The 14887-nt window shown below is 37.2% G+C and overlaps 2 protein-coding genes across 2 annotated transcripts; one reads left to right on the top strand and one right to left on the bottom strand.

Moving 5' to 3' along the window:
• Positions 1-4739: 4739 nt before the first annotated feature.
• On the top strand, positions 4740-7459 carry MELLADRAFT_50289 (uncharacterized protein; the record flags this gene model as incomplete). The annotated part of the gene is made up of 3 exons (XM_007415850.1): positions 4740-5318; positions 5431-5591; positions 5664-7459. 3 exons carry the CDS (start codon positions 4846-4848, stop codon positions 6518-6520), a joined length of 1491 nt encoding a protein of 496 aa, XP_007415912.1.
• A 1210-nt stretch (positions 7460-8669) lies between these two features.
• MELLADRAFT_111527 (uncharacterized protein) lies at positions 8670-10613 on the bottom strand (the record flags this gene model as incomplete). Its single annotated transcript, XM_007415824.1, has 1 exon — positions 8670-10613. The coding sequence occupies one exon, from the start codon at positions 10611-10613 to the stop codon at positions 8670-8672; it is 1944 nt and encodes a 647-aa protein (XP_007415886.1).
• Between the last annotated feature and the right edge of the window lie 4274 nt (positions 10614-14887).

Genomic DNA, 14887 nt, shown 5'->3' with positions numbered 1-14887 from the left:
GTACCCTCATTAATCAACACTTTAACATAGTCTACAATGTGGTTTGTAGCCTAATGTCTCTATTGACTTTGCCTGCTTGCTCACATTACGGATGGTTATTGGCTCTTCTATTTTCCCTTGTCTCTTTTTTCACATTTTTGTCAACTATCACCATCAACTTATGATTTGACCATGTTCTGCATTACCCACTATGAAAAGCTCTCACACAAACAAACTTACAAGCGTTCTTGGACTTGAACTTATCAAAGTCCCCCTTCCGTCCGAGTAGTCGAGGGAGGGACTTACGGCTACACCACGGGGTGACTTTCAACTGGGCCCACCTGAAACGAGGCATAGTGGCATTGTGTGGTGGGGCTGTGAAATTATAAGACATTTTTAGGTGACAGGCATGTGAGTGAGGCCACGTGACCCTCACCCAGGCCGTCACCTAGCCATGACATGAAAAAAGTGAGCACATCGGTGTAGTGTGGTTCACCAGCCAATCAGTAGGCACATCAGGTTTGTCTGAGACTGACCTGTCATCCAGGTCCTCAGCATCCAAAAGAGCTTGGATGCCTATCATCCAAGCTCTTTTGGATGCTTAGGACCTGGATGACATGTTGGTCAAGTAAGGAAATACCAACCTGCCATCCAGGTCCTCTGTGAGGCTGGCATCGGCTGCCGAGCTCACGCCTGGTGCTCAGCACTGGCCATTGAAGATCTCTTGATTCATCTTATAAAAAATCACTCCCTCCTTCTTTTCGAATTTCAACTCAATCCCCAATTGGACTTTCACTGCTCAATCACATCAAGGTAAAGTTTTAATTGTCTTTTTAATTGATCTCCACTATCTCATTCTTGATCTTTTCATTTATTTAAATTTTGATTCTGGACCTTCATGTAAGTAACTTTTATTTCTTTTCTTTATTTGTTCTTACCGTCCTTACATGAAAGCTTGTCCAAAAGTCTTGTTTGTAAATGTAAAAGGCAACCAAGCCCATCTCAAGTAAGCCAGTTGAAACCTGACCTTGCTAAAGATCCTGACCATGTCCCTCCCTGTCCCATATCAAGATAAACGGGTTTCGTCAAATCTCGATTCTCATCTTCGATTTTGAGGTTTCTGACAAAGAGGTTTTTGACACTGTCAACTCTTTCCAACGTCATTGGTTTCCGTCTCCCTTCCTTTACCTCGCCAACTCTTCCTTCGATATCACTCTCATCCTCTCATTGGATGATGCTACAACCATTTCATGTACAGACGGTATTTGATTTCTTCTGTCTTACTAACATTATCTTCTTCTTGTTTTCATGAGTTTTAACTTCGGACCTCAAAATCGAACCTCTATTCTGTTTGTATTTTGATTATGATCTTTGATTCATCAATTTTGATTTTAGGGTCTTCATGTAAGTAAGTTTCTTCATTGTGTTTGTTCTTCTGATTGATCATTCTTACACTACATAACATTATCTTCATTTCAATCTCCAATTCTATTTCAATCTCAACTCTCATTTTAATTTCAACTTTGATTGCTCTAGAACACACCTTCTATCCACCTCTATCTCCAATGCCTTAATTTCAATCTCCACTACACCAACTCAATTTCGATATCAGTCTCTCTCAAGCTACACCCTTGATTTACTCACCTCCTTCAATTTCGATCTCAACCTTCAATCTTGATCTTCATTCTTTATGTAAGTCACTAACTTTCTTCTGATCTTGCTTTCATACTGACACAACTCTCATTCTTCCTTTTAGCTTTGAACCTCAAGATCGATCATCTTGTTAGATTCATCAATTCAATCCCAGCTCCCTTCCAACTACAACCTTCACTCTTTAATCCAATTTTGATCTCCAGCTCTTGTTTGTATAGGTTACTCAATCGATTTCGATTTTGATCTTTTTGTAAGTGACTTCTTTTACAGCGCTTCAAAAATCCTTTGGTTTTTTTTTAACGCAAGAAAACGAAATAAATGTCCAAAACCCTTGCTAAAACCCTCGCTGAAACCGATTTTGTACTAGAATCTGTCAAATTTGAGCTGTCCAAATGAGTTTTTTTCAAGTTTTGTCCAAAACTTTAAAAAAAAGACCACCAAATAAACCGAAGGATTCTTGAAGCGCTGTAATATAAGCTCTTCTTTTTTCCTACTCTACTAACTTTATTTATTTTTATTCAGTTTCTTTGATTTCATTTGTAGGACACTCGATCGATCTGCAGCACCCCCTTTTGTTTAGATTCCTTCAATCCCAATTTATGACGTAAGTTTTGTTTTGTTTTATTTGTTTTATCTTATTTGTTTTAATCAACCTCTATTCTACATACTAATCACATCACCCTCTTTCTTTACTTTCTCTTTCATCTTGATAGTTTTAGTTTTAGTTTGATTTCAATTTTGATTTCTGATCTTGATAAGTAAGTGTATGGTTCTTCTATGTATCCAATTGACAATCACACTATACTGATACAATATTCTTTGCTCATTGTAGGTTTGCACCCCAAAATGAACCCATACCGTCTCAATTTCAACTCTGGTCTTTAATCTAAGTATGAATTTAATTTGCTTTGGCGTCTTCTTTGAATAATTCTTGTAGTATTTCTTTTTTCTGTTTTTTATATGTATATAACCAAATGGATCTCTGAAGTTGTAAAGAAAAGATAGAAACTACATTGGAATGTAATGAATAATACTAATCTGATTGAGACTGAATGCACCATAGTGAGAGTTTGAAGAGGTTCTCTTCTTTTGTTCTGTCAATGATAAATGAGGTAAGACAAATGATAGGAGAATATTAATTAGAAGTGATCGTAGGAATTGCTTTCCGCAACGGCCCACCTGTTCATTAGGTGATGGCTCACCTGTTCATTAGGTGAAGGCTCAACTGGTCATTAGGTGATGGCTCACCTGGTCATGGTGCAAGTCATCTCACCCAATGAACAGGTGTCCCATCAGGTGAGATGACTCGCACCAGGACCAGGTGAACCTTCTCACCTAATGACCAGGTGAACCATCACCTTGTGATCACGTGGCCATGTTGGGTGATGGTCACACTGGCTATCATGTGTAGCTGGTAGATGTGGCATAGTGTGAAGAGCCTAGGATTTATTGGCAGAGGCCAATTTCACCTGATCTTCACATGCCGGCCGCCCCATGGTGTATGTCAAGGTTTTCAACTCACAACAACAAGATTTTTGGCCACTTTTTTGTTTTTGCTCATGAGGGTTCCATGGACCATATCTCATAAGATCTTACTTCCTGTCGCACACAACTTAATGACATCTTGTACATTTCCTGGTCCCGGTTTCAGGTCTTCATTGTGCATACATAGACTTGCTGCTATTGGGATTTCTTGAACAGTGTGTTTTTTGGAGATATCTGCATGCTACGAGTTTAGAGGTCTTGTATTAAACTTGTTGGTCCAGCTACATACAGCTTTTTATAACTCTTTTCTGAGTGAGCTTGATCAATACAATGGATGGTAAAAATATAAGAGGAGATTTACAAGTTAAAAATAAAGATCCTTGTGGCTTCCAACTTAGATTTGATGGGGTCTGTGAGCCTCATATGTGATGATCAAAAACAAAAAAATGGCCAAAAGTTCTGGACTCGGGGGGGACTTTGATTTATGTTGGACTGGAGTCTGGACTACATAAGTACATTTGATTTGTTGTTCTATCTGAGAGGGAAACTCTCTTGTCTATACAGTGGGTAAACCCGAGTACGTGTTCCAAGCCACCCTGCATAGAGCTTTGGGTCCGAAATTTTTGAGATTTTTTTGCCATTTTTTCTGCTTTTTTTGGCGGGAGAAGAAGGTCGAGGGGTGGTGCTAGGTTGCAAAAGTTTGTTTTTTTTTTCAAAAAAAGGCAAATTTGGAGGTTATTTGCCACTTGAGCCACCATATTCATCAAATTATGGGCCTAGTGCGTTGCTAAGTAGCTAGCTAGGTACCTAATTGAGGCCTAGGTCCGAAAATCCAAACCCCTAAAAGAGTAAAATCATATTTTTGGTCTCCAAAACCATATTCCTAGATTCATCAAAGCAATACCTTTTCAATGGTCTGGGTGCCAGTCTCAAACATTCAGATTGAGTGCCCCGACATTGCCCCAAAAGGTGAAATTGGATTTTGCAGGGCAGGTCGGAACACGTACTCGGGTTTACCCACTGTACATGCGCTCGGTCACTAGACACGAGTGTGGTTTTTTGATCTTTGGATTTCTCACGTCGGTGTCTGAGGAAGTTGGAAGTTTCCTTCCCATGCATGCATGCAACAGAGATGCCCCATGCACGAAACCAAGATAAAAGATGTGCCTCCCGTTCGGATCTCACGAGTCACATGAGCCATTTTTGAATTCTGTGAAATTGAGGATGCTTATTGATGATTTATTGTACGATAGATGTGCTCTGGTTTGCGTCATGATGAGCTTGTTTGTTTGTGATTCTTTGGATGATGAAGATGATGAGAGAAAGTGAGTGAGAATGAGTTGGATTTGGATTTGGATTTGGATTGGTTGAGATGAGAATGACGAAATCGGTTGATTAGGTCAATCTACTAAATTAAGAGTTTGAGTTTCAGATTAAGGTTACATACTAAGTTAGATTTAGAGGTTTTAATTGGTGAGTTTGGTTGTTAAAGAGAATTGAAATTGAATTTTTAATTTTCAAGTTTTGAGTTTGATTTGATTGACTGGCTTACTCTTTACTTCTTTAATAAACTAATCATACTTTTTAACAATTCTTGATCGATTCATTCAACTTCTTTACCATTCAAACCCATTCAATCACTTCAAATCAACATCGATTACCATTCAGAAATCATCAAACATCAATCATCAATACCAATTCATCAAAATACCAATCCAACCCATCATCATGTCAGCTACTTATGCGATTTATACTTCACCTACTCATAAACCCATTCCAGATCATTTACCTACTTTAATCATCACTCCACTTGGAAAACCTCATCAAATCTTATATACTTATCTACACACAAACTATAATCGAGAAAACTATTTACTTACTCCATCTGATCAAGGTGATTTATGTGTAGCTAAACTCTTTCCACCTTCATCTTCCAATTCAAAAAGACCTAATAGTCATGAAAGTAATAGTCAACCTAGTTCTGGTTCTTCTCATCATCATTCGAATGATAGGAATGATAGGAATGCTATTAGGTGTGAAGCTTCTAGAAACTTACGATGGACTATTAGGAATGAAGGAATTCAGAATCCGGTTTATAAACTTACTTTACCTAATCCTGATAATCAACAAGTCGAACAACCTTTGTTTCAAGTTAGTAAACCTAATCCGAATTCTCCCTGGTGGACTTTATTTTATTTTACGTTAGTCTTTTTCTTTCTTTCATCTCAAATCGATTTATCAATTCATTTTGGTTTAAACCGACTGATATCAAACAAACCAATCTCTTTTTGACTTTTTCTTTTTCATGATTAGGTATGCTGGACATCTTATTCCTCCTAAACGGATTGAATTTGGTAAGATTATGAAACATCAAGGTGGGTCTGGTGAAACGAGAATCAGTGTGACTGGAAAAACAGATGAAGAGAAAGCTGTATGGAAGACATTAGGTGATGGAAATGAAGATATGGTAGAATGTAAGGTTCTTTTCCAAACAACTCTTCAACAACATTACTCAATTCACTCATTCTTTGGTTTTGATCTTTCAGGGATCTTGATTTGTGCTTCATTAAATGTCTTAGATGATGAGATCACCAAAGCAGCCGAAGCAGCTGGTGTGAAGTTGTCTAGAGATACAGGATCGATTCGATTACCTAACCCACAATCGGCTCCGATCCGTCAATTACATCCGACTGGAAATGTCCAAAACCCACCTGGACCCGCTCCAATCCGACCTGCAATCTATCATGCTGATAGTCAAAAAGTTAGAACTCCTCCTACGAATCCAGGACCTAGTCGAGCTCAATATCCTGTTGTGTCATCACCTAGTCCGGCAGGAAGGGGTCCACCTGCACCACCGGTGGGTGGAAGACCTTTTCCTGGACCTCAACCACATCATCCACAATCGATGGCTAGCTCACAAGGTAGTTCGAGAAGTTCGAATGATAGTCATCGATTGCCTACCACACCGAATCGAGGGCCGAATGAAGGATCATACCATCCTTCTACTTCAAGACCGGTTCCTAATGGATCTAGACCGATTCCAAACGGAACTTCTTCAACACGTGTTCCACCCGGAGGTTCATACGCTTATGATCAACAAGTCTTACAAACTGGTTCCAGAGGTTCTCCACATGGTTCATCTGGGTATGAAAGTAGACCTCAAGTTGGATTGAGAGCTATGGCACAAAACCAACTTAGAGCCCCACCATCATCATCACAACCACCACCACAAACTTATCAACAAACACAACCACATCCACATTCACATTCTCAAACACAACACTTGCAAAACCATCATGCTAGTTCTTTGAGATCTGCAAATCCGATGGCTCAAAACGGTAGAGCTCCAATTCAGGTTCAGTATGATCATACTAGTCCGTTGAGAGTTAGGAAAGTGAAATGAGAACTTGTGATTGTGGGATTTTTTGGTGGGTTTGGTTTCATGAGGGTTCTTCTTGTGCTTTTGGTTCTGCTGTGGGTCTTGGGCTCAGGTGGGGTTCGTAATGGATATCCTTTTTTTTATATTGAAAAAAATAGTTGGTTTTTTTTTGGTTTTTCTTTTGGTTTCTTTTGGGAAAGGATTTTTCTTTTGGGAAAGGAAATCAAAAGAATAAGAAGAAAATCATTTGAATTTTTTTTTCTTTGGGAACTCTTTACTTCGTTCTTTTTTCTCATTATTATCATATCATCTCTTCCTCTTTTTCAGTTTTCATAATTTCTTTGTTATTTTTTTCTGTTGTCAATCAAACAAACAAAGAAAAGAATTAAAGATGTAAAAGAAGGAAAAGAAGGAAAAACTCAAGTTTGGATTTTTGTTTTTAACTTTTTTTCTTTTTTTTTCGTTCTTGATTGATTCGATTTGATTTTGATTTGATTTGGTTTTGATTTTTTTTGAATAAAGGTTTTTTTGTTTTCTTTTTGTGGTTTGGTTTTAGTTTTTTCCTTTGAGTTTTCTTTGAGTTATCTCTCTTGGTTTTTTTCATTTTTTTTTGGAAACCTTTTTGGATTACTTTTTCAAGATACCTTTTTTTTTAAATACCTTTTTTTTACCACCTTTTGTAATATTTTGTAAATGGAAAGAAAGAAAGAAGGAAAGAAAAAGGTTTTTTCAAGGAAGTGTTTTGTTGGATTGATTTTCTTTTCTGATCTTTTGCTTTCTTTTTTTGCAAGACTCTATTTTGTAAAATTAATTGTTGTTTTGAGGGGTTATATAATTTTGTGTTGTGTTGTGATGTGATGTGTGATGTGTTGTGATGTGTGATGTGTTGTGTTGTGATGTGATGTGAGATGTTTTTTTGGATATATGAATAATATAAGAAATATCAATATGGTTTTTTGGTTTAATCTTTTTCTAAAGATTGTATGGATTGGGTTTACTTGGGGTTGAAAGTGAATGAGAATGTTTAGGTGGGATTGAGTAGAGTCATAGTATGATCTGAGAAGTATTCTTGCTAGATGAACTTTTGTGTTACCAAAAAAAATGTGATGTTTTATGAAAAATTGGTTTTGAGGTGTGTTAAATTGTGATTTTCTAAGAGCGCGTTCACTTAAGGAATTTCTGACCAGAAATCACATTCTGTGATTTTTTTAATACAAAAATGAAACATGCGCCACCAAATAGACACTTTAAATTTTGAAGAATGTGATTTCTCACCAGAAATTGCTTAAGTGAACGCGCCCTAAGTTCATGATCAAAGTTGAATTTTCTCTTTTGTATCTATTACCAAAAATTAAGATGAATACATAGAGGTGTGATAAGGAATTATCATTTTTCAAAAACAAAAAAAACCATTATGATCATGAGGTTTGTATATAAGGCCATGCTTTTGTTCTGGAATGTGATTGCTCCTGATGTGGGTCCAGGATTTTGTAGAGAGTTTTGAAAACTTGAAGAATTCAGAGTAGCCTTTTGATGTAGGCACAGTTATGATTTAGTGTGTGTGTGTTTTTCAACTTGAACAAACTTGATGATGGTTGAAGTTAAGTGGATATTTGGATTTGGTCCCTTTCCTTGTGTTTCACTGGTTTTTTTTTCACTGATTGAACAATGGGTAGGTTATTGAGTGAACTGCAAGTTTGAACCAGTCCATTTTGTAGGATCTTTAAATATGATCCATCCACTTGAATACAACCTCTTTTGTTGTTTTTAGGGGACTTTGCCATCACAAATGCCAAAGATAAATTGTGTTTTCCAATGGAAGTTACAGGTACATCAGATATTGAAAGGTCAAATGATAATATAAGATGTTAAGATTGCAAATGATTGAAAGGAATAATTGAGAAGGTTTCAAGCAAGAAAACAAGATCAATGTATATATCTGGGGGGATTGTGGGTGTAGGTCAAGAAAGCTTGAATGCTATTTCATTCTGAGCATTTCAGATCCTTAGTTCGATTAGGGTTGGTTAAAGTGATAGTACCACCTTTGGAATACAAGTGTAAAGATCATAAGGCAAACAAGAGATCTACAGTTTTGCAAATTCATGGAGTAAAACATTTTCACTAGAAGAAAAGAAGAATTGTATCTATGATATTTCCAAGAAGAAGATAAGAGCTAAGATTTCCTGTGGGAGATTACACATGCCATGTAATTGTTCCTCAAAAATTCCCTGTTTGGTGGTAAGACTTTAGTTGACAAATTTTGAATTTCACTGTGTTTTGACTCAGTGATACAATCAAACCATAGATCTAAAAGAAACCAGACCAAGTTGGTAGGTACATTGGTGATGTCTCTCAATGTTCCTAAATAGGCTATTGTCATTTTGTCATCTGCCCAATCAATATCTTGAACTTTCTTGCCTTTTGTGGGTAAAATTACCGAGTATTCAGGTTTTGACAAAAAGCTAATCCATCTATTGAAGTATGTTTGAAGGTGGTTCCATCCACTCTGAATCATAAGAGACCAAGATTCATCCATTTTACCCTTTGTATGCAAAGTACTCAAAATTCCCATAAATGTTGGAGTGATAGACTTTTCAGCTATTTCAATGGCTTTATTGATTATTTTGATATCCTCCTTAACAACTGAAGAAGGAAGATCTTTCCTTGCACCTTTTTCACCATCTTGAGATACATATATGTCACCCATTTTAAGTTTGAGTGTAGCAAAAAATGTTTTCATGTCCTTTCCCAGTGGTGTGAGGCCCTTTTGAATCAAGCTTTCTCCTTGTCTCCTCATCTCAACCCTGAAGTACTTAAACAAATCATCCTGTTCTTTTTTAGTCTTCCCACCATCTATTTTAATCTTTTTCCTTCCTCGATTGTATATAACATGACAATTTTCAAGGAATGTTGAATAGTTGATTGGGATCCTAGAAATTGCACTATTGAATTTGCTTGATTGATACCATCTTTTCAAGAGTTGGAAGATTATCCTGGATGATATGGATGATTTCTCTGGAATGGTCAATACATGTGACAGAATTTCCCCAATAGCTTTATCTCTGTCATAGGAGCAGGGTAAGATTGAAGATGGTAAAAGTACATTGTTCTTCTGTAAGATCTGAAATTCATCATGAAAGTATTTGTAAAGGAAGTCCCAGCCATCTTCAACCAACAATCTCATCTCTGGTATCCCCTTTTGTCCATAGCAGACAGTCTTCAAAGCCCCAAAGAATCCCATAGCTATCTCAGAGTGAATACGTTTGATTGCCACTGAAATCCTTTCACTACTGAAGAAAAATTTCCAATCATTTGCTAAATTGTTTTTGGAATGATCTTCAAAGGCCTGGAAGTGTGCCTTGATAGTGGCAGAAAGACCAGGTGAATGCCAAAGTACCAATTGGGCTTGCCATTGAAGTTCACGTATCAATGATTTTTCTTCAATTTTATAATGATTCTGTAGAATGTCATGGAGATATACACCACCTTTTGAAGAGATTTTGTCATTTAGACCTGAATTTGACCACCCAGGATCTGCATCCTCAGACCTATCCTTGCGCTTGTTCTTCTTGAGTTCCACAACTCTTGATGTCTGATGGGGCTTTTTTGAAGTTTTCAAATTGTGGGCTTCAAATGTTTTGTGATTCAAGTGATCTACCTCCTTGACCAAGCTATCTTCTACATCTCCAATGTCACTTACACAAGCATATCCTGCAGATTGTTCATCCCTTTCAAAAGGAGTCATTGGAAACTCCACATGTTGATGATGATGGTCTCCCCCTTCCCCCATTGTGAAATATTTGTGTTCCTTCTCAGGAAGCAAGGGACTGGAATGTGTGTGATGTAAGGTATGGAGCAGATTGTCTTCCAAGCCATATTCTATGTATCCAGGGGTTCCAAGTATATCATTGATCTCCCTCTCAAAAGATGTTAGATGATTGTCTGCCTTAGGGACCTCTGTGATGAATGAATTTGACACAATATTGGGGGTTGATTTGTCTTCTTCACCTAAAATGTGTGATGTTTGTGGAGTTTCAATTAAATCATACAAGGATGAGGATATGAGCTTTAAGCACAGTGCAAGGACAAATGTAACAGAAATATGTAGATTAGCCATGAGGGGATTTTGAGTGGTTTCTTTCTGCTTTGGAGGATTTATATATCGGATCAAAATCTAAAAACATCTCATCTTGAACAAGTTCTGTCCCAACTGTAAAAGTGATCTGTTTGAAAACCAGTATATCTTTGTCACATAGATATGTGTAGTTCAACCTTTTACAATACAGTCATTCAGGCAAGTTTGGAGGGGAAAGTACAAATCCTTTCATGTCATAGGCCTTGTATTCAATATTCTTAAGTCTGGAATTGTGTAGTGTCCTTTTAAAACAACTTGAATGCTAGTGAGTAATGTTTCAGATTTTTCTTCTTCACATATGGCAGGTATGTTTGGTGGTGACAAGACCCTTGTAGCATTAGCTGTGTTCAAACCAAACCCGGTTGCACAAAAACCCGGTACACCCAGTTGACTTTTTGGCTGGAAGCTGTCAAGAGCTGTCACTAGATACACAAAGTTACCACCAAAAACGCAACTGGGTGTACTGGGTTTTTGAGTCAAACGGGTTTGGTTTGAACACAGCTATTGAAAACAACTGGGAATAAAAGACACCAGACCAGCTGAGGAGATTCACTATTGATATTTTTCAAAGCCCCCAGATAGGCTATTGTCATCCTTTCATCATACCAATCAAAAATTTCTGCCCTATGGCCTGGTTTGTGTGGAATCACTGAATATTCAGTTTTTGAAAAACAGCTCAGCCATCTATTGAAGTATGTTTGAAGATCCCATCCTCTCTGGATTATAGGAGCCCAAGATCCATTTGCCTCTCCCTATGAAAGGAAGTCAAAATTCCCATAAATGTTGAAGTAAAGAACTTTTCAGCAGTATAATTGTTACTTGTTTTCATATTGCCCTTAACGTCTGTAGGAAGATTTTCCCTTCAAGCTTGGACACCATGTTGAGGCTCATAGATTTCCCTTAATTTTTGTCTAAATGTAGCAAAAAATTCAATGATATCCAGTCCCAGCATTGGAATGCTGCTGTCAGCTATAGTTTTCCTTGTGTACCCATTTCAAACCTAAAGAACTTAGGTAAACCTCCCTGATCTTTCTTACTCATCTCACCATAAAATTCATATTTTTTTCTGAGCCAAGATGTTGAATAGTCCATTGGTCTCCTAGAGATTGTGATATCATATTGGCTTGATTGATACCATAGGGCTAAAATTTAGAAGATTATCCTGGATGAGGTGGTTGATTTCTCTGAAAGGATCAAGACATACAAAAGAATCTCCCCAGTACATAGGTTTATGTTGGTCATAGGAGCAGGGTCAGATCAAGAATGGTACAAACTGGATGTTCTACTCATCTGCTGTAAGACATGAAATTCTTCATGAAATTCTTGGTAAATAAAATCTCAGCTATCCTTGACCAATAACTGTATTTCCAATATCTTCTTTTGTCTATAGCAACCAGCCTTCAAAGCCCCAAAACTTAAAAAGTCCAAGTATCTCAGACTCGATCCTTTTGATGTCATCTAATATCCTTTCTGTGGTCAAATACTTTGAGAGGCTTCCCCAGGGATCACCACTGTTGGTAACATTATACAACAATTCCTCTCTACTGATGAATGCTGATATTTTGTTTTGTTAGGACTTATTGATGATGTGACACATACTTTGAAGTTTGACCTCAATGTCTTGGAGTCAGAGGAAGAGGGTTACATATTTTTGGAATGGGGAAGACAACATGGAGCATTATTTGATCAAAAAGTAGCTCAACTGATGCATTTCACACACAGTAAACACAAGAAGCCAAGTCAAATGTTTTGCAGACAAACCCTTCAACATCAACTAGTGATACTTGGATGACCAGGCCTCTTGCTTGAACCAAAACTAACATACAAGTCTCACATCCACAGGATGCAACAAAAAGGAAAGGCAATGTTGGCCCAGATAAGAGAATAAGCCAATGATATCATGGAATGAGCCCTTAAAAAACAAATTCCTATTCTGGATAAAAGTAGAGGAAACTGAGAAGTGCAAAACATGTCAAGCAACAGAAACACCAGCCCATTTTCTGATTTATTGCATGAAATACAACAAACACAGAGTACAGGAAGTTATAAAACAATTAAAAGAAGAAAAAATGAAAGTCAACATAAAAGCAGCAGCTGTGCTCTTACTTTAGTCTTAGACACACCTAAAGTGTTCCCATACTTAGCACAATACATCCAAGCAACAGGAAGATTTACTCACCTAAAGACATACTTAGATAATTGGAATCAAAACTGTCATACTGCTATGCAAGCCTGTTATTTTTATTTCTCATGTTTTCTTATTTTCTGATGTACATGTTGTACAAGCTCATTGATCTGGTACAAGAGGAAACACAAAAGATGTTGTAGATTTTATTTATATCAAACATATTTAGATAGTTAGTGTAATATCTAACCTAAAAAAGTCCCTCTTGGCAAGAAAGCCTGTGAGAGAGGGACTTAAGCCATCAAGTTTTGTGAGCAAGAAAAATTTGGCTGGGGAGCTTTTCAACCCACCATAAATTCTTACCCTACAAATAAAACACCTTTGTACCAAGGAAAGGTTGTCTGTGCCCACCAACCTACACATACTGGTTCTTAATCTTTGATATCTCTCTCTTGGTTTTAGGAAAGCACTACAGAAAAACTTGAAAATGTGTAACCATTCAGCCTGCCTGGTGCGAGCTTTTGACAGGTCAGACAGCTTTCTGAGAGATCTTGGAGTTTTCTGCAAACTTCAGCCTTCCATTGCTCTACAATCATTGCATTCAATACACAGTTACATACATGAATGTATGCAGGTTGAGGGGAACCTAAGACCTTTCTTTGGTCTAGGGGTGTTTATTTTTAGGGTAAGAAGTTTATATGGTGTGTTGAAAAACTCTCCAGCCAAAAGTTTCTTGCTCACATACCAAATGTGGGGGATACAGCATAAGCTAACTTAACAGAGTCCCTCTTGGACAAACAAGTAGTTGAGAGAGGGACTTATGCCTTATACACATAATTTGGTGTGTGAGCCAGAAATGTTTGGCTGGGGACTCTTTCATTCCTCCATACCCATGTACCTTACAGACAAATATCCTTCAGGCCAAAGAAAAGAGTGGTGTGTCTGCTCAACCTACACATATTGGTCCTTTTGGAATCCTCTCTTGGATTCAGGAAAGTGCCAACAAAATTTGTTGTTTTCCAGTGCATCAAAAACTTTGTGTGATTATCATCAAATACTCAAAGATGATTATATACCTCTGAGTCCCAACTACATATTTATCTGAAAAGTAGAGCAAATGGTAAAATTACAGAACTTGACGGATTTAAAGATGTTTGGAAACTGGTGAAGACTTATTGATGAGTGAAAGAAATCAAATTCCATGATTTTTTCAATTAAACTCAGGTGTACATATCAAGAGTATCAAGATATTAAAATCAAGAATCAATATGAATCAATGATATAGAAAGTCATACTAGAGCCTAATTTCACAGAGAGTTCCTTTGAATGCTTGAAGTAGAAACATATGCCAAATTCAAATATTGGGTATCATAAGTTGGTTTAATGTGATGAATATGATTGAAATGAGTTCAAATTAAAGTAGGTACAGCTGTTGTAATATCTACTGGCAGATTTTTGAAAAGTTGTGTCGTCGCCAGATTTAACTTTTGAAGTCAAAAACTCGAAAATTATGTCACTTTGAGAGTAACTCAATTGTTCTTGTGCTAGATCTGACCAATTAGGGGATACAAAGTTAAAGCTGGGATTTTTTTCCCAGTTTCCCAGTTTCCGTTTTTGGCTGTATTTTGGAAACTGGGAAACTGGGAGAGCGTGGGAAAGTACCAAACACAGCCATAAACAAACTGGGAAACTGGGAAAAAAATCCCAGATTTAACTTTGTATCCCCTAAATGGGCAGTAGAGTTATCAGTCTCAAAAGGGTTTTTTGGAGTTTTTGACCTCTACATTAAATCTGGCAACAACACAATGATCTAAAAATCTGCCGATAGATCTTACAACGGCTGTAAGATTTGTATCTGAAGGAAATCAAGTTGAGGAATTTGATCACTTGGAATTTTGAAAGTACAATGACAAAAATTTGAGAGTCGGACTCGGGCTTAAGAATAACCCGGTGTCTGGCCGTCTGTTCGACTCGTAAAAAAGTACCGTCACCCGAATTTGATATTTATCACTCGAACCAGTGATGTTTGTTCTTGAAAACTTCATCGAAGTCTACTTTCATTTTCATTCATCTACAAGATTGATCGCATTTTTTTTAATACGTCAAGATGGGTAACTTTCGATATAACAGT

Source organism: Melampsora larici-populina, assembly GCF_000204055.1.
Source record: "Melampsora larici-populina 98AG31 unplaced genomic scaffold MELLAscaffold_54, whole genome shotgun sequence".
NCBI classification, from domain to species: Eukaryota; Fungi; Basidiomycota; class Pucciniomycetes; order Pucciniales; family Melampsoraceae; genus Melampsora; species Melampsora laricis-populina.
This window is presented reverse-complemented; position numbering and strand designations above follow the sequence as displayed.